The sequence below is a fragment of the Eptesicus fuscus genome, chromosome 19 (genome assembly GCF_027574615.1).
Source record: "Eptesicus fuscus isolate TK198812 chromosome 19, DD_ASM_mEF_20220401, whole genome shotgun sequence".
Classification (NCBI taxonomy): Eukaryota; Metazoa; Chordata; class Mammalia; order Chiroptera; family Vespertilionidae; genus Eptesicus; species Eptesicus fuscus.
Window position 1 is genome coordinate 20777836 of NC_072491.1, and position 26362 is coordinate 20804197.

Consider the following 26362-nt stretch of genomic DNA (forward strand, 5'->3'; position numbering starts at 1 on the left):
GACAATTTGCATATTAGCCTTTTATGATATAGGATCTTTCCTAGGGATTCTCTGAGGAGCATGAAACTTGATGATTTATAAAGGTCTAAGCAAGCAAAGAGAGCAAAAACATCACCATGTGGTAAAAGGCTGAAATTAAAAAGCATGGGCTCTGGGGGAATAAAAAGAGGGGGACATCTGTAATACTTTAAACAATAAAGATAAATTAAAAAAAAACACACACAAAACAAATGAAAAACAACCCATGGACCCTGGACCCAAGAAGTTGGCCAATTGTTCTGAGGAGTCAGAGAGAAGGTAGGTAGGGGCCACAGGAAGGGAAAACAGAACCAGGAACCCAGCAAGGTGGAGTTACTAAGGCACCCCAACTGGACAGGGAAGAAAGGGTGCATGCAAAAAGGCATAAACTTTTAAAAAGGACCAATCAGGAGCTAGCAAGGCTGTCTCCACCCCCAAATTAAAAGTGCTTCCTCTCGCTCTCTTCCCCCCAGCACACAATGGGTTTCTGACCTTGCTGTGGTGGGGAGCACATGGCTATGGCCATGTGGACCTCCACACATGACTAATAGACTTTAATCCCCATGGATGCTCTCAATGAACTTTGGCTCCACTAACTGGTTTTTGTCCTCGACTTCATTCTCCGATTTCACAAGATAATGAACTCAGACTCAACATCCCATATTTTGGTTTTAATTTGACCTCAACAAAAATTCAGAAAATAACGGTTCTTTGTTAAAATGCAATCATTAAACTAATGTGTATTGAACACTTATTATGTGCCAGACAGATCCTCTCTCAGTGGAGTAGAAAAAAAAACCAATATAGTGGCAGGGGAGAGGTCAAGAAGATTAAACAAAATTTAAAAACTATATAATATAGTGGGTTGTTGCTGTAAAAGAAAAGCAGGGTAAGGATGAAGAGAAGAAATGGAGGATGGACAACAGAATATTATTTTAGATAGGATATCCAGGGAAAATAATGAAGTAATTCAGTAAATCCAAAAGAAATCTCAAGGATGCATGTACCAAGGAAAAGAAATACAAAGTTCAATGTTTTATCCATTAACAGATATTGAAAATGAACACAAATTATAGCTAATGCTTTAATATCAGTATATAACTCTGTACTCAACTCATATTTGAATCTTTAAGACATAAGCCTTTTCTTTTTTGAATATTTCAAGACAACAAATTTCGGTCAGAATATTTGAATCTAAAAATATTTATAGTTAAAAAATAGAAATGCAAAGTATATTTTCACTTATGGAAAGATGAGCAGTTGGACCAAATGGTAAAACCTAAGCTGAGCCATCATCTAACTGTCATTTAGAATCATCGCCTTTCTACTTCCTGTCTCCCACAGGCCCCTATGTCCTTCTGTTAGTATTCCATTTTCTATAGGGTGAAATATTTTTTAAGTGGTATAAGGTAATATGTCCTTTTCATGTGATTTTGGCAGGAAATAGAAGTTATGTGATACAATTTCTATCTCTAAGTATGCACTTTCAAACCAATAAAAAATGAAATGTGGTCTGTTCTATGTTTAAAGACGCTCCACAGATGCAGTGGCAAGTTTCTCAAAAAGCCCCGGGAATCTACAAAGAGATAGCTTTTTGACAGAGAGATTGTAATGGCTCCTCAGTATGCTATCTGTTGACCTTAAAGGAGAAACTGTGGCTGAAACCATCTAGACAGAGGACAGTACATTAGCATTTTAATGTCAGCCACAGATTTGCATAATCTTTCCTGACTGGTAGAAGCACCTTGCCAAGATGAATCCATTATTGAACGCTGTAAAAAATTTTTTTCAATGATGTAAAAAAAATTCCTTTTATTTACATGGAATTTTACTTTGATGGCAAAAACAATGGGATTAGCAAATGGATATGTTTGACATACAAAAAACTTTATAATAATCATATAGGAGTTTTACTCTAAACAAAAATAGTTTATGTTTTAAAAATTTAGGGTTTTTATTCTCTATCTCCACCTTCCAAAATATTCTTATTTTTTTTCATTTTTCTTTCCTCACCCTAAAATATTCTTTCATTTTCTTTTTTTCCCTCTTTTCTTTAATATCAGCTCATTTCTCCCCTTTATCTTCTTCCTCTTTCTACTTCTATCTCATCATATCTTCATGCATAAAAGAAATTTCCTTGGATAATGTAATGTTTAAATTTTGCAGGGTTAGAAAAACACAGAGTGCAAACCATTAGTTAAATATGTATTTTCAAGGCCAATTAGAATTGTAGTGATTGTTATTTTAATTTTAACCTTATTTTTAACCCTTGCAAACAATGAAAACAAACCAAATATAATTATATGCATTGGGGATGTGCCCACAACCAAGGTACATGCCCTTGACTGGAATCGAACCTGGGACTCACCCTTCAGTCGCAGGCTGATGCTCTATCCACTAAGCCAAACCAGCCAGGGCTAACTATTTGTTCTTGAATGCAGCAACTGATGGAAAGAAATTTCTGTCTCTCTAAATAGCTTATTGTAATAAATAATTATTATAATTCTAAAAAAAAATGTCATGGTATTTCCTCAAAGCCTTTCTTAAAAATTTTAACTGTAACAGAAAATATTGCATTCAGCAAATGCCAAATTAGTAGAATTGGAAAGAATGACACAGATACCATGTGTTAGCCCTTTCCAAGATGCAAAATCTTACGTGAAACATAAATTTTAAATATAACTTCTAAGTGTTATTAAATCAACCTATCAACAAATAAAAATCAATAATATCAAATACTTTATCAACACAGCATATAAATTCTATATTTCAGATCTAATACCTTTAGAATCTCCTGATTCTATGGTGGAGGATTTGGCAACAATAAAAACAACTTAATTTTAGAATACATACTAGGTTCCAAGGACTCTGCCAAGGCTTTAAATCATTTAATAGCCACAATAAATCCAAGGAAAGTCCTCTTATTTTTTTGTGGTTTTTTTATTTGTTTGTTTGTTTTATCCATATGGGAATTGAGAATTAAATTGTGTAAATTTTCCAGGATTATGTAGTAACTCACTGCTCTTCAGTGTTACAATAAAAGCCCAGACTGTTACTCAAGACTTAATTAACCCTATTCTGAGAACCTACTACACTACCCAGCTGTTAGGATTTTATTCCGTTTTACATGATTCTTTACAACTTTACCCCATTAATTAGGACATTAACATAATTATACAAACAGATAAAGAGTAACTCACAGCATTACATTTCAGTACCTATACTGCATATGTAGCTACTTTAATAAGCTTCTGTGAGCTTTAAAAGACATGCAAATTCTTTACATATTGGCATAGAATTCTTTGCATAAACTTTTAAAAATGAAAAATAATATATTTATTTCAATAATCCCTTATTAGGAGCATTCAAATTCTGTTATTGGAAATATGATATACATTTTATCCCTATGAATCAATAAGTGAGGAAACTTTCCAGCTAATTTAAAACAAACTATTTTTCATTGATTGTAGCACACCCCAATTGCATCAAATATCCACTCTAACTTACAAATTTAGGTACATTATAACTAATAAAATAATTAAAAATCAATGTATAAGATCTGAAGCAGAAATAGTAAAAGATGCAAGATAATTAATTTTGATATAAACTATGTACAATGACAAAGCATAGAAATGTACTACTCACCCATACAGGTGGGTAAGGAATCATTCCACTGGGCCAAAGAATTGGGCACTGTGTCACACCTAATTGCAATGGAACCATGGAGAATATATCCTGGGTTGCATTCAAAGAGAACCAATGAACCAACAGCAAATTCATTGCCAATCCTTCTTCCGAATCTTGGTTCAGGCACAGAACTGCACTGTGTAGAACTTGTTCTAGGAACAGCTGCATACAAACAATTACTGGTTTTAACTTCTATTTGGTAGAGAAAATACAGACTTCAGACTTCAAAACGTAGCTTTTTAAGATTTCAAAGAAATCTCCACCCTTTATCAAAACTTCAATTAAAAATTTGAACACATTTCTAAAAGTTTTAAAATTAATACAGAATACAACTTAAAATGAATATTGTCATCAAAGATCTTTTAGTTAAAAATATTTTGCTTCATTCCTTTAAACATCAACTAAATTATTTTTCTATTTTTTTTTTGTTTCACCAAACTCTTATTTTTATAGCAAAGTAGTATAAGTTATATATTTCAATTTTGGGGATGATCACTGAATGATATATATATTTTTTTCTTTTTAAACTGATATACTGAGGTCCAAAAATACATGCCAGATTACATGAAGTAATGTCACAATTTTTTTCAGTAGTTGTTTCTTAAAAACATAGGTTTTAAAAAGGAAACACAACACTTTATTAATTTCATAGCATGTTTACAAACTTAGTGTTCAAAACATGTTTGTTATTGACGAATACTATAACTACATTCAGACTAAGCAGAAGTCAGACAGATTAACAACAATAGTTTATCTTTTAGTAATCGTACAACATCAAATGTGAAATTGCCCTTAGAATTATTATGTTCTTTAATTGTGAGGGTGTTTTTGTTTTGTTTTGTTTTGTTTTTTGGTTTAGTAAAATAGAATGATAACAGGATGTTTTTTCTTTTTAAAACACATACAAATGGGATTACAGAGTTTGACAACAGCCCAAAAAATGATATGATGAAATCCAAATAGATTGATTCCTATTATGTGATTAGAGTAAAAGTAATTCAACTTTTAATAGTGCCTTTAAAATTCATAATACCCCACATTGTTTACAGAGGGAATACTATTAAAAATAAAACAGTGTAATATAACCAATATTATAAATGGACTAAGAGGATTTAATAAAAATATCAAATCACAAATGATTATAATTCTTAAGAAAGTTCAAGATACATTTGAGAATACTACATGATCACATATATCTAAAACAAAATATTTCAAATAATACCTAAATTTAGGTTAATGATAATATAGAAAATTATCCATAAAAGGTGAGAAAAACTGTATAAACGGATGTTCAATTGCACAAAAATATTTAGTAGCCATGAAGAACATTTGAATTTTCCTGAGAATGAGAAACTAAAATTTTTGAATGAAGTAATGATTTCCTTGGCATATCTAAGTACATCAGCACAGAATTTTGTACATATCAATTTAGAGATCTATACTATGAGCAAAATAGATTATGCAGAAACTAAAGAACTGTCAGAAAAAAATAAGTGTTTTGAAAACAATATGTTGGAAGAAAGGAAAAATCATACTATTAAGTTGAGAATGATAATGGAAGCAAAAGGTAATTTTTTACTTTGGCTAAGGTAATAGTGCTATAGTGATGGGTAAGGAACAGAGAAAAACTGTTAAAAGAAAAACAACTTTTATCTCTCCTATATGATTATGAGGATTTGATCATTCAATAACTCTGAACACAGCATGGAAATCAAAATCATTCCTTAGCGTGTTTCTAGGCTACCGGGTCACTTACCTTGATAAACAAAGTGAAATCCCTTAGCTGTTATTGGTCCAACTGAAGTAAATCGAATTGTGATCTGATTACCTGAACTCAGTGGAAGTGATTCTCCTACTCAACAAAACAAACACTAAGATATCATAAATAATTTCATTCAGTAAACCTAACAAATTATATTAATTTACACTGTCATTTGAAAATGTGAGTCTACGTTCTATCAAATTACGTCAATATATCCTACCACTGACAATATATTTTCAATGGGTTCAGCTTTAATTGCAACTTTTTACTGGCAGGCTTTAATTACATTTTGATACATATCGCTTCATTCTTTAAAGAATCCTTAAATATTTTATATTACATTAAACACCAGAGACTAAGTGACTAAATATTATATTTACTTGATTACAATCCCAGCAAATGGTTGTATTTGTCTCAAGCATTTGATTTACTATTAATTGTGTTTCTATTTTTTAAAAGAAATAACGAGTAATTCCAGTTTCAGTTTACTTTATCTCTAATATGGATGACATAAATCTCAACTTTCACTACAATATCAATCAAAGTCAGTCTTTAAGCAATAACTGATGCATGGCAGTTCTATTAAAGGATACCTGAATGGGATCCTGAGAGGGAAGATAACAGAGAAGATTGCTGAGTTGGCCCATCATACACCTCAACAACATCGTGGAGTGATGTCTGGAAAAATACAAACTGGCCAAACACCACTGATCAACAGGAACCAGGAGAAGCAAACAAATCACCAACCATCCAAAAACAAAAACAAAAAACAAACAAAAAAAAATAGAAAGAGGAGGAGAGAGAGAACAAAGTATTACAATATAATAGTCATCTTTTTTCTACCTTTAACAAAAGGATAGGTGCCAATTGGTTGATATGCCTGACACATTTATTTCAGGTCATAAAAGTAATGACCATGGCCTAAAAGCAATAAGATTTTAGGAAGACTATTTTTTTTAAATAAATGAAATGTGTATAACATTTAATTTAGATCAGAAACCATATGGTTGGTGATTAATGTTTTATAAAAACTATTTTTTTAATTTTCCCATTGGTATTTTGATTCTTATCACTTTGTGACTCTCTTCTCTTTTTCTAATTTTTTTTCTCCTCTTTTATATGAAATAGAGAAAGTTTTAATTTGGGGGAACTTTTCTGTATATCACTTTTAAAATACTATACCATTATAAATAATAGTTTCACAGAAAAATATCAATAAGATACTTTTCAGGTATAGTGTTTAATCCACATTTATTGATAAACTTCTGCCAAAGTAAAGAAATTCAATTTATGATGCCTCAGTAATTGAGATATTATACAATTTTCTAAAGTGGTTGCTTTTTCATGGTAAGTACCAAAGGAGATTTATAAGTGTCTCTTTAACTTAATTTCATACTTTTTCTTAAATTCTATACTAACTTTATGTGCAGAAACTACCCAAACTATAACTTAAAATATCTTGCTCCAGAAGAGAAATCAGCTAGAATTTTGTGTTTTTTAAAAAAGAAATGGATAATAAAATTTATCCTTAAGACATTTCTTAGGTAGAAATACTATAGGGTTGAAAAGAACATGATTTTTTTTTAAAGTTTGATAATGTAAAAGCAAGGTAACTTTTAATAATTTCAAGATCACATTACTGTAATTAAACCATACAGTATAATATGTATATGTATGTGTATATGTATGTATATATATATATATAAATATATATATATATATATATATATAAAGTTCTTCATATTTTACACCTTAATCAAGGTTATGGTCATCCTTTGGTGGTTCTATGAAGACAGGCTAGTTCATTGGAAGCATGCTGAGTTTTGCATATGAACAGAACACACACACAAATACTGTGTACAAAGCTATCCTTATTTTATTTTATTTTTGGGCCTGCTAAAATAAGCTGGTAATCTTAGTCCAGTTCTTTGTAGGGTAAAGAAGATGAACAGTTTCTGAACACTGAAGTGCTAAATTTCATAAATAATCCTTCTTACGCCATTTTCTAGAAGTCATGAAAGCAAAATTATATTTTTACCTAGTCATATATATGTAGTAAATTATTTTAATGGTTTACAAGTCATATAAAACATTGTCAGTTCAGACCTTTTAAAAATATCCATATTTTGGTCTACCAAATCCAAGCTATTTCAAAAATACTCCAAAAGATATTAGCACAGTTTTTGTTATCTGTTTTTCCATTTGTTTAGATTGGCGTTTGGATTGCCTGCTTTCAAATGTGTCTTTAAAAGTTTCTATTATAATTGCAGACATTTCCACTGTCTTTTCTTATGCAGGAACTATCACAGGGGCTTTGCTAAATCAAGTACACTGTGCAACAAAGCTCTTGACAGATAACATTCTTTCTTTACATCTTTTTGGGAGTCATTAGAAAAAAACATTAAGGTTCAACATCCTTTACTCTTTATACCTAAATATCTCCAAGTTCCATTAGGAAGCATGTCCAATTTCCAAGCAAACTGCTACATTTACAAACAACATCTAAAACAACCAAACTACACAGTGATCCAAGAGCTTTTTCTAAGGAAAAACAAAAAACAAGCACAAAATCTCCTTCTTTTTACTAGTTTGTAGGCTCTTGTTTTCAATTGTTATTTATCTATCAGTACACCAGAGTTTGGTACCACCTATAAATTGAGTATGTAGACCCAGCATGTCAAACTCGTGGCCCACCGGCCACATGCCTAGTTGATTTGGCCCATGTTAGCCTTTGAGTTTGACATGCTTGATGTAGACCATAACATTTAACAATATAGCCATTAACACCATTTATTTGCATTATGTTAAGTAAAGAAAGCTGTAGGACATGCTCTGTCATTATAGACTCATGCCTATAATGTATTGTAGTAATTCTAAAGTGAGGTTAGGGAGAATAAAGAAATGTAGGGGGTTAAGGAGGGAAGTGTTGAAACCTGTTTCATTAAGCAATCAGTAAGCTACTTTTCTTTAACTGTGACCTAACTTTGCATTAACAGGGCCAGAGGAAATTCTATTCTATTCCATTCTTATTTTTTCATATAATGACTCCTTTTATTTATTTAAGCATAGTTGGTATACAATGTTATATTAGTTATATTATTTTCAGGCATCTAATATAATTACTCGATATTTATATTTTTATACCTCACAGTGTGATCACCCCAGTAAGTCTAGTAATCATCTGTCACTGTGCAAACATATCACGGTTTGTTGATATTATTGACTATATTCCCCTTCACATTTTTCACCCATCTTCCCAGCCCTCTGCCCTTGGCCAATGGAAATTTTTAATTAAAAATAGCTTCTGTTAGAATAAAAATGTTATTTTTGAGAGGATACTGAACCATTATATCAAAGATGACACTTTTAAGTACATTTTAATAAGTTTTTTATAGTATGAAGAATCAAGAACACTTGCACAACAGATCTGATATTTACACATTATCGGGCTAACAACTGTCTTACTGAACATTACAATTCTGAACCAAATCCCCCCCTTCTCAGCCACAAATTTTAAGAATTAAATGGTAACCTTACTGTTTGTTTTGCCATTCTGTCTGTAAATTTTTTTAATTTACTTAGTTTTCTTACATCCAGATAGCAGCAGGCCTTCTGCTTGTAAAATATTCTGAATGGCCAACTGCACCCTTTGTATGTTTGAGACTGATGTAGGAAAACATTGTGAAAGACTTTAAAGTGGACCAAAAGATAACTGGTTATTAATTTTTGTAAACAGGATATTGTCCAACACACCCTTCTGAGTAGCCTGTGTTTATGGGGGCTTTGGTATATGCAGTGGGTTAATAATCCACTGGACAGACTTGTATCTATTTGGAAATTCATTTCATCTATCTATCATCTATCTATCTATCATCTATCTATCTATGTATCTATCTATCTATCTATCTATCTATCTACCTACCTACCTACCTACCTATCTATCTATCATCTATCTATCAATCATCATCATCTTGGTTTATTTGAATTCTCTTTAGAACCACTGTAGCATCTTACTGGTTCCCTCATTAATTCATGACTTAAATTTATATATAAATGTTTATTTGTATGGGAGCCATGATTATACCCTTTTTAAAACAAACAAAAAATAAATTAAAAACATTTTAACACAGATCTAGATGCTGATACGTCAACTTAATGCTAGACCACCCTTCTATTTCTAGGACTATAATTAACTCCCATAGCATGGGCTGCTTATGCCTTCTGGAATCATTAGCAACAGTATATCTTCTTTCTTAGTTTCCAAGAGAGACACTGAATTCTATGCATCTCAGCTCCAAGTTTCTTCCCTTTTCTCTTGAGATGTGCATGTAGATATGAAAAACACTTTACTCTTAGGCCATTAGAGTAGGCTATACACACCAAGCTGCTTCTTAGAAAAACATCATTTTAAAGGAATTTCTTTTCCTTCTTCAAGTGTAATAGATGTAAAAATGTTTTAACTCTTTTGTTAAAAAAGGCATGTTTATAACATTATGTAAGCTTAAAAAAATAAAAGGGAAGCCTAGTAAGAAATAAACATGTGAAATATCCCTACACATAAGCTTATGCATACATCTATTATTATGCCTGAAACTACTTCTGAGCCTCTTATTTTCCATACATTTTATTATAGAATACAGTTTATTAATTCAACTAATATTTATTGATTCTGATCTATGATGTACCAGCACGGCACGCAGCTAGACAGACATGAGTAGACAGACCCCCTTAGAGGAGGAACAAAGGAGCTGGAAAATAGCTTCTTATGATTTCAATACAAGCCCTTGTATGGGCTCTCTCTTAAGCATTCAGCCCTCAGGACAATGAGGTTCTGACCTGTATCAAATAATCTTACCAATAAAGCCTTGGGTCTGTTGACCACAGAGACAGAGCTTTGGTCAAGCAGAGATAACATCTAGGCCTCCGTTGTATTTCAGCTCCAGGCCCAGAAAAGCTGCAAGGCCAGGCGGCATGATGCCATGGCTAACATCAGGACTATATGCAGTGACTAATGACCTACCCCCTAGCCCTGACCAATTAGTAGAGACCACTACCCTGAAAGGACACACCTGGAAAAGCTACAACCTCCCCAAATATCCCCACCTTTGGAGAGGAAATAAATACTCCCAGGACAGAGGACCCAGCACTTTTTCTCTTGAGAATGCCAGGATCGTTCCCCACCCCCTCCTCACATGCTCTGATTCTGGAGCACACCTTTTCTTCTTCCCCTGGGTATGGTACCTTTGCCTTTCCCTCTCCTGAGCTCCAAGGCCCTTCTTTTGCCTCTGTACCTTGTTTCCTGAGCCCACGAAGCCCAGCTGGTTCACATTTTTCTCTATAACCTTCTAATTAAACTTTTTCTTATATTTGAGTCTTGGCTCTGAATTCTCTCTTAGCTAGAACTCAAGTACTGAGGCTGTAGAACCCACGTGCAGTTGCTGATAACATATCTTACTTTTCTTTGTAGCTAAAGCAAGATTTATTTGACATCTAATTTTAATAGTATCATATTCAACTGATACAGAAAGGCAGGGTTCCCTTTATTGAGAAGTTTAGCCTGGTATAAATGTTCATTTAAATAGATTTCACCCTGGGCCCATGTGGCTCAGTTAGTTGGGCATTTTCCCATGCACTGAAAGGAAAAAATAAATAAATAAATAAATATATATATAAGGTGTTATACATTCCAGTTCTTTTCCCAGTCAGGGCACATGCCTGGGTTTCTGGCTCATTCCCCAGGGGGTAAGAGGTGTGCAGAAGGCAGCCAATCAATGTTTCCCTCTCACATCGATGTTTCTATCTCTAAAAATCAATAAAAAATCTTTAAATAAATAAATGTGTTTTAAGGGCCATTTATTTCCTGTTCTATACCATATTCTGTCAAGTCTTTTATCTATAATCATTTAACTCCTAACTTTGTCCATTGTGCTTAATTTAGTCAAACATAAGTCAATAAGCGATGAGAGACTGCTTGGGATAGCATAAACAAACTTCTGAGCATTAGTATGGCTACATTTTTATATTTATATTTTTATTGAATTTATTGGGATGATATTGGTTAATAAAATTATATGGGTTTCAGATGTACAATTTTATAATACATCATCTGTATATTGTATTGTGAATTCATCACCCCAAGTCAAGTCCCCTTGCATCACCATTTATTCCCCCCTTTACCCTTTTCTACTCCCCCTTTCCCTCTGGTAATCACAATACTGTTGTTGTCTATGAGTTTGAGTTGTTTTTGTTTATTTTGTGGGGTTTTTTTTTTGCTTAATCCCTTCACCTTTTTACCCAGTCCCCCACCACTCGTCCCTCTGACAACTGTCAGTCTGTTCTTTTATATCTATGAGTCTGTTTCTATTTTGTTTGTTAGTTTATTTTGTTCATTAGATCCACATATAAGTGAAATCATATGGTACCTGTCTTTCTCTGACTGGCTTATTTCACTTTGCATATTACTCTCCAGGTCCATCCATGCTGTCTCAAAAGGCAAGATTTTCTTCTTTTTCAATGGCTATTTAGCTATTTTAAATAATGCTGCAATATACATAAGGGTGCACATATCCTTTAAAATTAGTGCTTAGGGTTTCTTCAGATATATTCGCAGAAGTGGAGTCACTGGGTCATCAGGCAATCACATGTTAACTCCATGCTGCTGTCCACCAGTGGCTGCACCAATCTGCATTCCAACTGGCAGAGCATAGCGTTTCCTTTTCTCCACATCCTGGCAGACACTTTTGGTTTGTGATTTATTGATGATAGCCTTTCTGACAGGTGTGAGGTAATATCTCATTATGGTTTTAATTTGCATTTCTCTGATGTTTACTGAGGTTGAGCATCTTTTCATATGCCTATTGGCCAGGATGGATGGATTTTTATAGTGCTCAGTACAGACCAACAGTCACTCTGAAAGTCTAATTGTGGAAAGTAGATACCTGCAGTGTGGCATAAAGCACTGATTGGTTTTTAGTGCTCAGGGAAGTGTGATTCTTTTTTTAGAATATAAATAAACAGAGATGTTAGAAGCTCCCTTTTCCACTAAACTGGACTCTGGAACATTGCTGAAACATTCCACCACTGCCTAAGCAAGTCAGGGACTTTTGGAAGTTACATTTAATTCTTGTTCCCTCAAAACAACTAGCTAGTCATTGTACAGAGGCTTACTGATTTAGTAATTAATTAACTTAGAATGAGGATAATAAAACAAACATGGACATGACTACTCTTATTCAGTGATCAGGATTGGAGTTATTGAATAAAAATAAAAATTGGGTTTATCAAATAAAGAAGGATTTCAGTTTTGTTTTTGTAAATTTTGTTTTTCTCTCAGAAGGAAATATTTCACAGTGTATCTTAATGGCACACTAATGTGAGAAGAGAGAACCCCCCCCCGTCCCCCTCCCCCCCACCCACACACACACACACTACCAGAATCAGATGGTGCCCTGGCTAACAACGGTTTTAGAAGACGGTGATTAAGTTAAGATGAAAATGTCTAAGGGCTTATGGTGAATTTAGACCTGATTCAAACTTCCTTTGATGTAAAAGAGTTCAAATTTGGTGGAGAAAGACAGTAGGTCTCTTTGGGCAGTGGTGGTTCTACTAGTCAGATGGCTGTTGCCCTATTAATTATGGCACCAGATACTAAAATGACCAGGTTTCTTTGCTCCATGACAGAATGGATAAAGCAGTTTAAAGATTGTCAGCATCTCCAGCTGGAGTAGATTTAAAAGGACTAATGCTTTCACATTACCATTTTATGGGACTGAAAGGCCCTAATAAGTGATGTAATAAGTGATATCAGGGCATTTTAGAAAACTATCTAATGAAGACTTAAGGATTCAAGTTCTGGGATCAGATTCTTTAGGATAGAATCCAGTATGTAACACACAGGAAAGTTTCTTTACCTTCTCATGCCTCAAGTTCCTCATTGGTCAACTAGGGATAATAAACATACCTAACCTAGTAGGACAAGTATTATATAAATTGCTACTTGTAAAACACTTTGGACGGTGACTCAAACATAGGAATACATATTAGTTACTATTCCTAATAACTCAGCTATTGTTATTTGCTGATAATTCATTCTGAACATTTACTGATAGACTACATTTAATTGACCTTTGTTATTAGACAGCATATTGTATCTCATCCTATGATTTCCATATATGCATTTTTTAGAACACATGATAGAACTAATTGTGTTAGCAGAGTATTAAAGCTATTTTGGTCAAGGTTCATTATGATTTCAAAATGGCTATGTACTTCTCTAACCACTTGATATTACATTCTATCCCTTTGGGTGGGATATGAAAATGTAATTAGCAACTTTCTAACTGGGCAAAGAAAAGAGGAGCAAGGTCAGAGGGCATTCTACTTTTTTTTTTTTTTTTAACTCCCTTCTCATCATAATTCTGTGTCCCACTGTTGCAAAGGAAACTCCATTACAAAGAAATATTTTCACACATAAGGAAGTATGGGAAGAAAAAGAATTAGAAAATATACCGGTAAATTCCTATTATATTTCAGCTTGATTCTCAACATGCCTGTAACTGCTCTTTAAAAATCTACTCCTTGTTTAGTATTCTAGCATTCATTTTGATTATTTTTGGCACTCAGACGGTTGTTCACTATGTTAATTTTTAAGTCACCCTGCTTTGCTAAATTTGCATTTTATTAACCAATTCAGTGTAGAAGAAAACTCACATACATTTACCCACACTACTAAACAGAATAGAAATAAAGAATATTCAAATGAAAGATATGTTTGAAACTGTACTTGATTATATATAAAAAATGGCTGCTAGTGACATAAGCAATCGCAATTTTAAAGGTTCTCTTATTTAAAAATAATTACAAGGTATCCAATTATAACTTCTAGTTTATAAAATATATAAATAAATGTTAAATATTATGAAAATTTGCTTTCAAAAGCACCAAAAGAAAGAACTTTAAAAATAATCTCAAATCAAATCAGTGTGCTACTTATTTTTAAAAAGTCATCTAGTGGAAAAGTTTGGGGAAAAGTTGCATTAATTGATAAACTAATATGTGAGAGTTTCATTAGTATTTTGGAAATATAATTTCTATAGAGTTAGATTTCAAATACTCTTAGTTATTATTATAGTATAATAGCAGTAACTATGAACTTAGAATGAGGTGCTTTATACTAATAGAGAATTTTCATTAACGTGAGTCATGTTAATCACATAATAGTTATCCAAAGGGCTATTACAATCTCCCCTGGAAGCTTGGCTCCAACCTAGATGGTGGAGCCAGTCCTATGCTAGAGCAACAATCTAGAAGGAGTGGGTTAGCAACTGGCCCTCTGTCTATATTGTGACCATTTGCTTACTACACAAATCTCAAAATTGCTCATTTGACATACTGTAAACATACAGACATTGTAAAGACACCCATCTTATAGAAAATATAGTTAAATTTTCTTTAGTTTTTTCTAGGACCAAATATCTATTCAACTACAAACCAATAGCTTATCTGCAATTTGGCAGTTGTCACATTTCCCAATAGCTGAAAATTAATTTGCTGTTTAAGAAGCAACGAAATCAAGAAAAATACAGTAAGAAATTCTATAGCAAGTCTAAAAAATTTAAAAAGAAAAACAAAGTGAAAAGTTTTAAGTGTTAGAATATTTTATTAACACTTTTTTAAAAAACTCAATTTCAATTTGGATGAGTATTCTTCTTTAACATCCCTATGACTTTTTTTTCTACATATTTGGCATAATATGTCTTCCAAATACCAACCAGACCAGAAGACTTAGATCAGGAAAAAATTCTCATAGGGATAATAACATAAATTTGTGAGATATTTTTTTATTAAGAAATTTTCCACACATATACAAAATTGAGAGCATCCTACCTAATAAAATAGTAATATGCAAATTGATCACACCTTCGCTATGCCCAAGCCACGCCCACCAGCCAAAGCCACCCCCACCAGCCAATCAGGGCGAGTATGCAAATTACCCAACAAAGATGGTGGTTAATTTGCATACGCTGAGGGAGAGAGGAGTGAAGTCTGAAGACAACTTAGAAGGAAGAGGGAGGAAAAGTGAAAAGCAAGGTGGCTGCCAGAGGGAAAGCCCGGGCGGGGCGGAACGGGGCGGGGTGGAGTGGGACAGAGCAGGGCGGAGTAGGGCGGGCGGCAGCAGTGTGTGGGTGCAGGCGCGGTGGCTGCAACGGCTGCGGCAGTGGCAGCGCACACAGCCGCAGCGGCCGCTTGCAGGATTCTTCCTGCAAATGGGCTACTAGTAGTAAAATAAACACCCATGAATGCATCATCCATTTTAAAAACTTATCAACATTTGCCGATTCTGTGTCATTTGTTTTCTCTTATCCCCAACCTAGGAAAGCTTTAGAGCAACTCCCAATGTCATATCCTTTTCCCATAATGCTTATCTCTAACAGATAAGGACTTAAAAAATAAGCACAGTGTAGTTACCATATCTAAAAAAACAAGCCAAAAAACAACAACAACTAACAATGTCTTTCTATCATTTAAAAACCATTTTTTGATTGCATTTCTAGATTTTTCTCCCCAGAGAGGTATTTTTAGAGTTGCTTTGATCAAATCAGGATCCAAACAAAATTGATACATTTCATTTGGTTGCTCTATCACTAAAGACTTCTACTGTATAGAATCCCTGACTCCCATCTTATTTTTAATATCATATACTTACGGAAAAATATGGGCCTTTTAAAGTTAGGGGGACTATAATAAATACAATTCAACTAATTGAAATTTTACTATCATCTAGTTATATATATATATATATATATATATATATATATATATATATATATATATATATATATATATATATACTGAAAAACATACCACATACCTTGTAACCTTTCTAATCTCTTCTTTTAAAGAACTTAAAATTAAAATCCTATCTAATAAAAGAGTAATATGCAAATTAACTATCACTCCACTATACCCACAAGCCACGCCCAACAGCCATTCAGGAGCAAACATGCAATTTAACCCAACCAAGATGGCTGCGGCCACAGAGTGAGCAGGAGGCTTGGGTTTCCTTGGCAATGGAGGAAGCCAAGCTTTCCGCACACGCTGGCAGGCCCAGGCCTCCACTCAAGGCTACAAAGTTTCAATTATAGAAGATAAATAAATCCCAACAAAAATTGCTGCAGCCGCAGAGCAAGCAGGAGGCTTGGCTCCGCTCAAGGCTAAAAAGTTTTAATTATAGACGATAAATAAATCCCAGATACTAGGGCTGCTGCTTGGGTCGCTGGGGGGCATGGCTGGCCTGCAAACCACCACAGGCCCCTCGCTCAGGCTGCCCCATGCCCCAAGGGAACCCCCACCCTGATCTGGGACACCCTTCAAGGCAAACCAGCTGGCCCCCACCCACGCACCAGGCCTCTAATCTAATAAAAGAGTAATATGAAAATTGACCATCACTCCAACACACAAGATGGCTGCCCACATGTGGACAAAGATGGCTGCCCCCATGTGGATATAAGATGACCACCACAAGATGGCCAGCAGGGGATGGCAGTTGGGAGGGACCAGGCCTGCAGAGGAGGGCAGTTAGGGGCAAACAGGCTGACAGAGGAGCAGTTAGGCATCAATCAGGCTGGCAGGGGAGTGGTTAGGGGGTGATCAGGCTAGCAGGCAGAAGCGGTTAGGGGCAATCAGGAAAACAGGCAGGTGAGCAGTTGGGAGCCAGCAGTCCTGGATTATGAGAGGGATGTCTGACTTCCCGTTTAGGCCCGATCCCAGTAGGACTGCCCGTTTAGGCCCGATCCTACTGGGATCGGGCCTAAACGGGCAGTCGGACATCCCTCGAAGGGTCCCAGATTGGAGAGGGTGCAGGCTGGGCTGAGAGACAACCACTCCCGCCCCCACCCCCGTGCATGAATTTTGTGCACCGGGCCTCTAGTAAAATATAATGTTATAAATAAAATAAAGTAAGCATTTATTTTTTTTAATTTTGTCAAATGTGATGATTAGCAATAATGGTCAGTAGTAAACTTAACAATGAAAACAATAATAATAATAGATGATTTTGATAAAAACTTTATCAGTCATTTAGTCCAAATCATCAGATGCTATAAATATCTTTTCAGTCCCTACCCTTCCCTGGAGAGTATATGCACACATAATGGTATACAAAGGAGTTGGTGAAGTAATTCTACAGAATGTGTATTCAAGGAACACATTGAAATATATTAGTGGAAGAAAGGTCTTATTTATTGCTTCAGTTTCCCAAAAGATTTTCTTCTAATATTTTTCAGAAAAAATCTCAAACTGTTATTATCCATTATCAAAAAACTTTTTTTATCTAGTGTGGAAAAGGGCTACACTTCTAAATACAACTAAAATAACACATCTCATCAATGCTGTCTTACAACTTCTCTATCACTATCTCTGCTCTCATCATATAATTTTGACATTATCATTATAGAAAGCACCTAATATGCATCCAGTGTCATGGCAAATATGCATACCTTTATTCAGTTAGTTATTACCATGTGAAAAACACTAGACTAATTGTTGACAAATTTACAAACAAATGCAAGTTCTAGACCTTATAAATATGAATATATTTCAGCTTTTTATATAAAAACTAGAGGCCCGGTACACAAATATTCGTGTACTGGGGGGTGTCCCCTCAGCCCGGCCTGCCCCCTCTCACAGTTCTGGAGCCATCAGGGGATGTCCTACTGACAGCTTAGGCCTCCTCCCCATGCCTGATCAGGGGAAGGCACCGCCTCCATCACCCCCTCGCTGCTGCTGACTCTGGCCTCCCTCTGTGGGAGGTGACACAGTGATCAGGGGAAGGCGATGCCCCCATCATACCTCTGCTGCTGCCACTGCCAGCCACGTGGCTGCCTGAGCCTCAGCCCTGGCAGCCACCGCAGTTTGCCTGAGCCACGGCCTGGCCCTTGTTGCCTGGGCAGCAGCAGCTGCCATTTGTGGCTTGCCTGATCCTTGGGCCAGACCTGGGCAGCGGCAGCCTGAGCTTGCCTGAGCCTCAGGCAACCACTGCGGCTTTGTCTGGAAGGACACAGTGTCAAGTCCCCGCCCACCCGTGTACACCTCGCCAAGCACGCAGCCCTGCCCACCCGTGTGCGCCTGCTGTGCACGCAGCCTCCTGCTGATCGGTTGTTATTATCTATATCAGTGGTTCTGTGACAGCATGACCACCGATTAACATATTCACTGTTTATTATATAGGATATTTTACTAGAAATTCATTTAAGTATACAGATAGAAGAAAGAAATTTGAGATGATTCTTTTTTCCTTCACTTGGTAATTGATAGATATGTTAAAACAAACTAATCTTCCATTGAACTAGTAAAATCTCACTTTTGAAAGGTGTCCTTTTATTTACAAAGAACTGCATCTCATGGAAAATAGTGATACAAAGGCTAGTGGTGATTAATAACAGGTGGTCTCATACCAGGTCAATCTACAACCTATAAATGGATTATGTTTGAAAGATAATGCCAGCAGGATCTTAAGATTTTAAAATGCACACTCTCATGGAAACAGTATACAAATGATAGGTGCCCAGATGAACTCACAAAATCAATTTGACCTGAAATCAGTGTAATTCATGAAAATAACAGGATATTTTAACTGGACAAGAAATTTCACAATCATCTGGTTCAATTATGTGTTCTAGAAATGAGATAACTGAGGCTCAAAAAGGTTGAATAATTGATTTGTAGCATCAATCCCATAGGAGGGTACATTCTAAGTTCCAATTAGAATAGCAAGAAACATATCCCAGCAGGATTTGGGATCCACTGGGAGAAGAGAGTTTAAAACCCCCTGACACAAATGGAAAACATTGCTTAGTCTTCTTTTCCTTGTGTTGTCTAGATATGTCAGAAGCTGTGAGATGTAAAATAATTTTAAATAATCTAAATTACTTAATAAGCTATAATTCCAATGGAAATAGCTCATATTATGTAGAAGCATTTTACTTACATTTACAAAATTTATTCATAGAATTGTATAGAGCATTTAGCTGTTAACAGAAGCTGTGTGAAAAATGTGTTTTGGATGGTCTTCAATGGAAAAATGGTTGCAAATTAATCATTATGGCTCTTAAAGCAGAGGAAGCTAAAATAGCATCACCTTCACTCCTCCCAACTTACTTGTAAGAAGAGTTAACTGTTTAAAGCTCTGATCGATGGTAAAAATAGAAAAATATAATTTAAAAATGTATTTCAAAAAAAAACTCATCTATTAAATAATTTGATTCTAGTTATCATAACAAAGATAAGAATAATTAATGTTTTAACTAAATATTTAAAAATTAATTTATAATCACATTATAATTATTAGTTAATAACCTATATATAAGGAAACAGTTATCTGTGTATGTGACTAACTTGTATTATTTGTTATTAAATGGTTTACTAAGTTATAGTAACCAGCTTCAAAACACAAATAGAACACTTTTTTTTTTCTTCAATGAATAAAATCTTTTTAGTGAAGCTTTTGTTAGGACTCTCACTGGAGATCAAGGACATAATATGTAATTCCTTAAATGTTGTTCAACTTCCCACAATCATGTCTGACTTTGATACAAATTACCATCCCAGAAGTTTTACTTCTTTTCACATCTCCATTCTTCTATTTCTTTTTCTCTTTTACTTAATAGGAATTCTATTGTTTAAATATTCTTATATAACAGTTATTCAGAATAAGTAACTAAATTTTATTTCTTAATTGTTAGTTGTTTTATATTTATTACACTTAAATAATGCTGGGCCCTAATTATCAGTAACTATTAAGCAAAGAGAGTACTTTAAAATGGGACTCATATAATTTATTTGATAAATATTTCAAAATAAATAAGACACCCTGCAAGCCATTGGATAGCATATTGTAAAGGGTCACATGTAACTTACAAGTAAATTTTGAAAATCTTAACTATAAGAAATCTTAAAGTAAATTAGATTTTTATACATTTTTTCATGTTTAGAGATGATGGATATTGTGTATTAAATAATATTCTAACTTCAATTTCTGAGCTCCAAATATTCTTTCAGGTTAATTTGGACATAATTTATGGATTAGATAATGCATTTAAATTCAGCAGAGGGTGAGGAGAGGCCTCGAGAAAAAATCCAAAGGAAGCCTATTGGCACTCTTATGACTACGATTGCTGCCCTTGCTTATCCTGCCAGGAGTTTGATGTATATAGTATGTGTATTGTCTCAGGATTTACTAATAAGGATGTGATCAGTGTTACTATCCCCATTTTGAGGATGAGGAAACTGAGGCCTGAAGGCCACTCAAGGGACACTTGTGCAGCTGAGATTCACACCCAGGGGCTCTTGAACTAGCACCCACTTTTAACCACGGTAGTGAACAATGGCATATCAAACACACTGGACACTCAGTATGAATCATTTCTGTCATCCCTCATATGTTAAAACTATTTTCACCAATAATTAGAAAATAAGCAAATAACAATGGCCAGAAAAGAAATATAGATAGTGCAAAAGTTTTCTTGATGGAACTGAACTGTGTTCTATACATAATGGTTATAATATATGTAATATGATATGCATAATTATATAATTACTAGTGACCCGGTACACGGATTCACTAATTGAAAGGAAATTAATTAGAAGGTGGCCATCAGGGTGGGACTTGGCAAGATGGGCTGGACATGCCCTGGAGCCAACCTCCCACGGTCCCTCCCTGGCCGGCCGTACTTGGGGCGGTGCTGTGGCTCAAAAGACATCAGCAGAGTGAGTGGGGTCCCTCCAGCAGGTGGGGTCCCTTGGTCTGGCCTGCAGGGATTGGGCCAAAACCGGCTCTCTGACATCCCCCAAGGGGTCCCAGAGTTCGAGAGGGCACTCTGCAAAGTTACTGTAGTACAGGGTGTGGAATGCAAACACAAGTGTGCAGTAAACCAATTCGGGGCCAACAGTGCTCCAGCAACAACATGACACCCATGGCCGAAGGTGGAATCGCGCAGCCCCATGAGTAATCAGGCTCCCTCCTCTCTAGTTTTGGGGTGTGTCACTCGAGAACAATCACTGCCAAGTCACTGCAGCTCAGCAGCTCCTGGGTTGAGCGTCTGCCCCCTGGTGGTCACCGCGTGTCATAGTGACCAGTCGGATGAAAGGAGGGACACTTAGCATATTAACTTTTTATATATATATAGATATTATAGTAGTAATAATTTCAAATTAAGAAAATAAAAGTTATGATGCAAAGAGGAAAGATATAATGAAGTAACATTTTAAAAAGTATTTCTATTAAATTTATGACATTAGTTGATAGGATCATTATAGGTTTCAAGTATACAGGGTAACATTTTAATTATATAAATGTAATTTTGAAAAATATGAAGAAACAAATTTTTACTGAAGTTTGGACTACATTTCACTCTTAAATCTTAAACAGAAGTAAAAACTCCAAGTGTCTATATAGGATGGCTTAACTAAAACAAATCAAATTCAGTTTCTTTGCTTTTCAATCACTGCTCTGTCATGTTGATACTATTTAAATGAAGGAATATGTAGGACAATGGGGCAGGAGACATGAACCAAAGTGAGCTGGAGTGATCCCAAATCATTAAAAACTTACTTTAAAAAGGGATTGTGTTTGCTTAATTCTAGTGAGTCAAAGGCAAAAAATAAAAATAATAAATAAAAATAGCACGGACTTTGTCAATTTGCTGAGTGGTTCGAGTGTCAGTCCGTGGACTGAAGGGCTGTGGTTTGATTCCTGTCAAGGGCATATACCTCAGTTGCTGGCTGGATCCCTGGCTGGTTGGTCTGCATATGCAGGAGGCAACCAATTGATGTGTCTCTCTCACATCGATGTTTCTCTCTTTCTGTCTCTCTCCCTCCCTTTCACTCTCTCTAAAAATCAATGGGTGAAAAAAATCCTCTGGTGAAGATTAGCAAAAACAAAAAAAATAATAAAGTAGCACAATTAGGTTGGTGTGTGGGTGTGGATATGGGCAAAACATTAAAAAAAATAATTACATTGCATGTATTGTATTGATTGTAAACTTTCTGTAATATTTTTAAAACAATTCTTTGAATAAAATAAACTAAACAGAATCATGTGTCCAGTTTATTTTTTTTAATTATAGGTAAAAAGCTAATGAAACTGAATTATTCAAATCCATGAGTGATTCCTGGTACTCTGTGACCCCTTTGTCTTGTACATTCTCACCAACTTCTCTGAGTTGTGTGTCTAGACCCTCTGTCTCATGTCTGGTCACCTCTGAAGACTCAACTCAGAAAAGCTGTCACTCAGTACTCACTACCATTACATCAGCATTTATTGATTAAGGGCTGCTTAAATATCCCCTAAGCAGGTCATATAAATTATCACATTATTTTGAAATTTTGGTTTAAATGTCTTTTTCCTCCACTATTTGAGATTACTTATTTGTTTATCCTAGTACCTACTTCCTTGGCACTCGTCACATATTTGTGAGATGAATATAGAAACTTCAATTATGAAAAAAATAAAAGGAATAAAAAATGCTGAGAAAATGTTTTCACTCTTTTCAGGCATTCACGATACCTTGCAATCATTTCAAATACCCAGTGTTAAAAAAGATTGTGTCAGCACGGCTCTCTTTTTTTCTTTCCTTGTTTTGTATTACAAACAATCAATTTATTTAAGCAATTATCAATCATATCTGACAGAGCTTCCTTAAATATAAATTGAGTTGTCATAAGTTGCTTAAAAAGGATAACAAAAATAAGGGTATTTAGTTCAGTTCACTTGAGATTGATGGCCTAGTATTCATTTAAGGAGGTAAGATAGAATGCTACTAGTAAAATAAAAACTAGCTCCCTGTCCCTCTGCCAAATCTCTCCTAACTTGAGAAAAGACATGTGCCTGGTCACCAGAACCATTTTATAATGTTTACGATGACCTATTCTGTATCTATGCTAGGCCCCAGGCACAGGGTCTGCCCGCAGAGCCGCTTCCTTCGGACAGCCTCATATATGGTAGCATTGAAGTCATTACTTTCTATCTTCTAAATGTTGTCTTCATTCTAAGCCAACCACCTGTTCTCCTCTCCATTCCCATTACCACATCCCCAATTCTTTAACCTTCTCTGTGGTGTCCCTGGGTACAAATCTGGAGCAACTCCGCTTCATTCTCCACACCTTTATGGAAGTAATTAATCTAAAATGCAAATCATATTACTTCCCTGCATAAGACAGTTGTGCTGTGGAATTGAGCAGATGGGCTACATGAATAGTTTGATATTTTCATTTGCTTTCCCCCCCAACTGTTTCCTTGGCATTTAATTTCTAAAGTTTATCTAGATCCCTGTCCACCACCACCGTGACTGCTGTTAAGAAAAATACTCATGGACACGTTTTCACTTTCTGATATACTAGTAAACTCTAGATTAAGCCATTTTAGTCTTTTATTAATACTTATACTTAAACAATTGCAACAGCTTTTCAATTTTTAAAGTCTTGATATGTAATCAAATCTTTGGAAAAGGGATCTGGAAGTACTAAAAGCCAAGGTAAGATCAGAGTATCAAGAATTTAAGTATACATGAACATTGTTTTCAAAACAAAGATATAATATAATTTCACCATAGAAAGTAAAACTTGGATATACCAAGCAACTAAGTAGAGATTTAATCTTAGAAAAAAGAAAGGGGTGAAATGAAATGGAAACTTGGCTTGAAATTTATGAACAGATTAGAAGGTTGATATCCAATTATTCAACACATAGTGGTATGTATTGAGTACTGAGGATGTATAAATAAATATTCTTGTAGCTGAAAACATACAGTCCTTGCCCTCAAGGATCTCATCAGCTAGTGGAGGAGACAACATATTAACCTTTACTTACCACCCTGTATGGCAAATTCAGTAGTGAAAAATTAGCCTCCTGTTCATGCTTCTCCTTGCTTGGAATGCCTTTTCACTTTCCCTCGACCTGTATGACATGTGCCACTTTCCCAACAGAAAACAAGGCTCGTTGTTCCCATGAATCCTCTCTGAATTCCCATCGTTCAACTCCACATATTTGTAACCCACATGAACTCCTAAATATTACTATCTCCACCACCCATTCCGCACATGTTACTGTTAGTAACATTTATTTAAAATAAATCCATGCTGCACTGGGCATTGGGACACAAGTCTTAAAAAATCAGGCACAGTTCCAGGTCTCACAGAACTGACAGTCTAGCATAGAAGAAAGTCAGTAAGTGCTGGATTTTAAGTATTTCAAATAAGTACTATGACCACAGGGTGTGATATGATAACATAAAGGTACAACAATATTTCTGCATTACTAGTATGAAAAGATAAGAGAACGGCTTCATACAGAGCCTCCAACATAGATTTCTTCTTAGGCAGAAACTTTCAAAATGAATTGTTTTAATTACCAAAAAAACTGTGGAAGCCTAATTTAAAACCCGGTTGAACTTTAATACACACACACACACACACACACACACACACACACACACACACACATTGAGTGGCCAGATTATTATGATCTCTGAATGCATAATAATCTGGCCACTCAGTGTATATATTAGAGGGGACATAGGCAGTTGGACAGCCTGCCTGCTGGTTGAACTCCTGGTCAAGGGGACAATTTGCATATTAGCCTTTTATTATATAGGATATACACTGAGTGGCCAGATTACTATGCATTCAGAGATCATAATAATCTGGCCACTCAATAATTAAAAACAGTTATGACTAAAATATCCAAAGTTAAAAACTCATGTATAAATATGAAAGTATATAATCTTTGCTGAAATATGTCACCAGGGATTTTATCTCTTTTTTATAAAATACAGAAAGTTTAGAAATTATCAGTAATTTGTCACTAAAAAATATTCACTGAGAAGTCACTATCCTGTGACCTTTATAGAGATATAACAAATATGAGGTCACTTTTTCTGTACTTCAGCAACAGGTGGAGATTTTGAAAGCTTTGTGGTACCCTGAGTAGTTTAAAACAATATAAGTTAATAATACAATTCTAAATAACAGTCATGCATTTCTAATGTCAATCATTTTTTGCAACTGAGGCCAGTGTCTTTATATAGCCCTAATATTTTTTGCATAAAATCTTCTTACAAATTCCTTTTGGAATGTCTGTAAGTTTTGCCCATATGTCTGAGGCAGGGAGAAGAGCCATTATAAGTTTACCTAAAGGGAGTACTTATACTATATGCATCACATCAGGAAGCTTTTAAAAGTAGTTTTCCAACTTCAATTCTCTATTTCTCCTCTCATTACTTGCTGCTCCAAACAAATAAAAAATCAGTCATAAATGAGTGTATTCAATGGAAAAGTGACAGAGGCCAGATTAAGAAGGAAAAGAGAAAGCAGTTATCACCACCCCCCATCACCTCCCTCTATAACTCTTCCCAGTAAGTACACTCTCATGTAAAAATTATAACACAATTAAATTAATTACTTTATGTAATCAGTTAAATTAATAACTATCTATGGTTGGTGCTCAGGGTCAGCTTGAAGCATATAGGCATCGTCAGCCTACTTCCTGAGGTTGGCAAAGCATTGGCTTTTAAGTAATTAAAATAGTATTCATTTTTATGTTCAAAACATGGAATCTACAAAACATTACTTATGAACCAGAAAATAAATATCTTAGGAGACATAAACTGTTCATGTAAATCACCTGGTGAACAACCTTATGTCCAGCATTAAGTTTCAGAATTTCAATGAATGGCAACTGCAGATTTTGTATAATACTCGGTTTATTAATCTGGAGATTGAAGGTACACATTATAAGATGTAATATGTATCCTACATTAGCCTGTCCCAAATGTACTCAAGAGAGATAGGTCAACAGAGGGAAAAAGGGATTTGATTTAGTTGTTAGGGAAGGGTGTGTGT

The 26362-nt window shown here is 35.0% G+C and overlaps 1 protein-coding gene across 3 annotated transcripts in view; it reads right to left on the reverse strand.

Moving 5' to 3' along the window:
* Positions 1-26362, reverse strand: part of CSMD3 (CUB and Sushi multiple domains 3) — a 923077-nt gene that overhangs the window by 150329 nt on the left and 746386 nt on the right. For 2 of the 3 annotated variants that reach the window (XM_054708473.1, XM_008143384.3), the window contains 3 exons: positions 6061-6174; positions 5462-5557; positions 3664-3867 (listed from right to left, as the gene is read on the reverse strand). In XM_054708473.1, the coding sequence (XP_054564448.1) occupies positions 3664-3867; positions 5462-5557; positions 6061-6174 (414 nt within the window). The remainder of the gene's footprint in view (positions 1-3663; positions 3868-5461; positions 5558-6060; positions 6175-26362) is intronic. The other variant, XM_054708474.1, reaches the window with a different exon arrangement.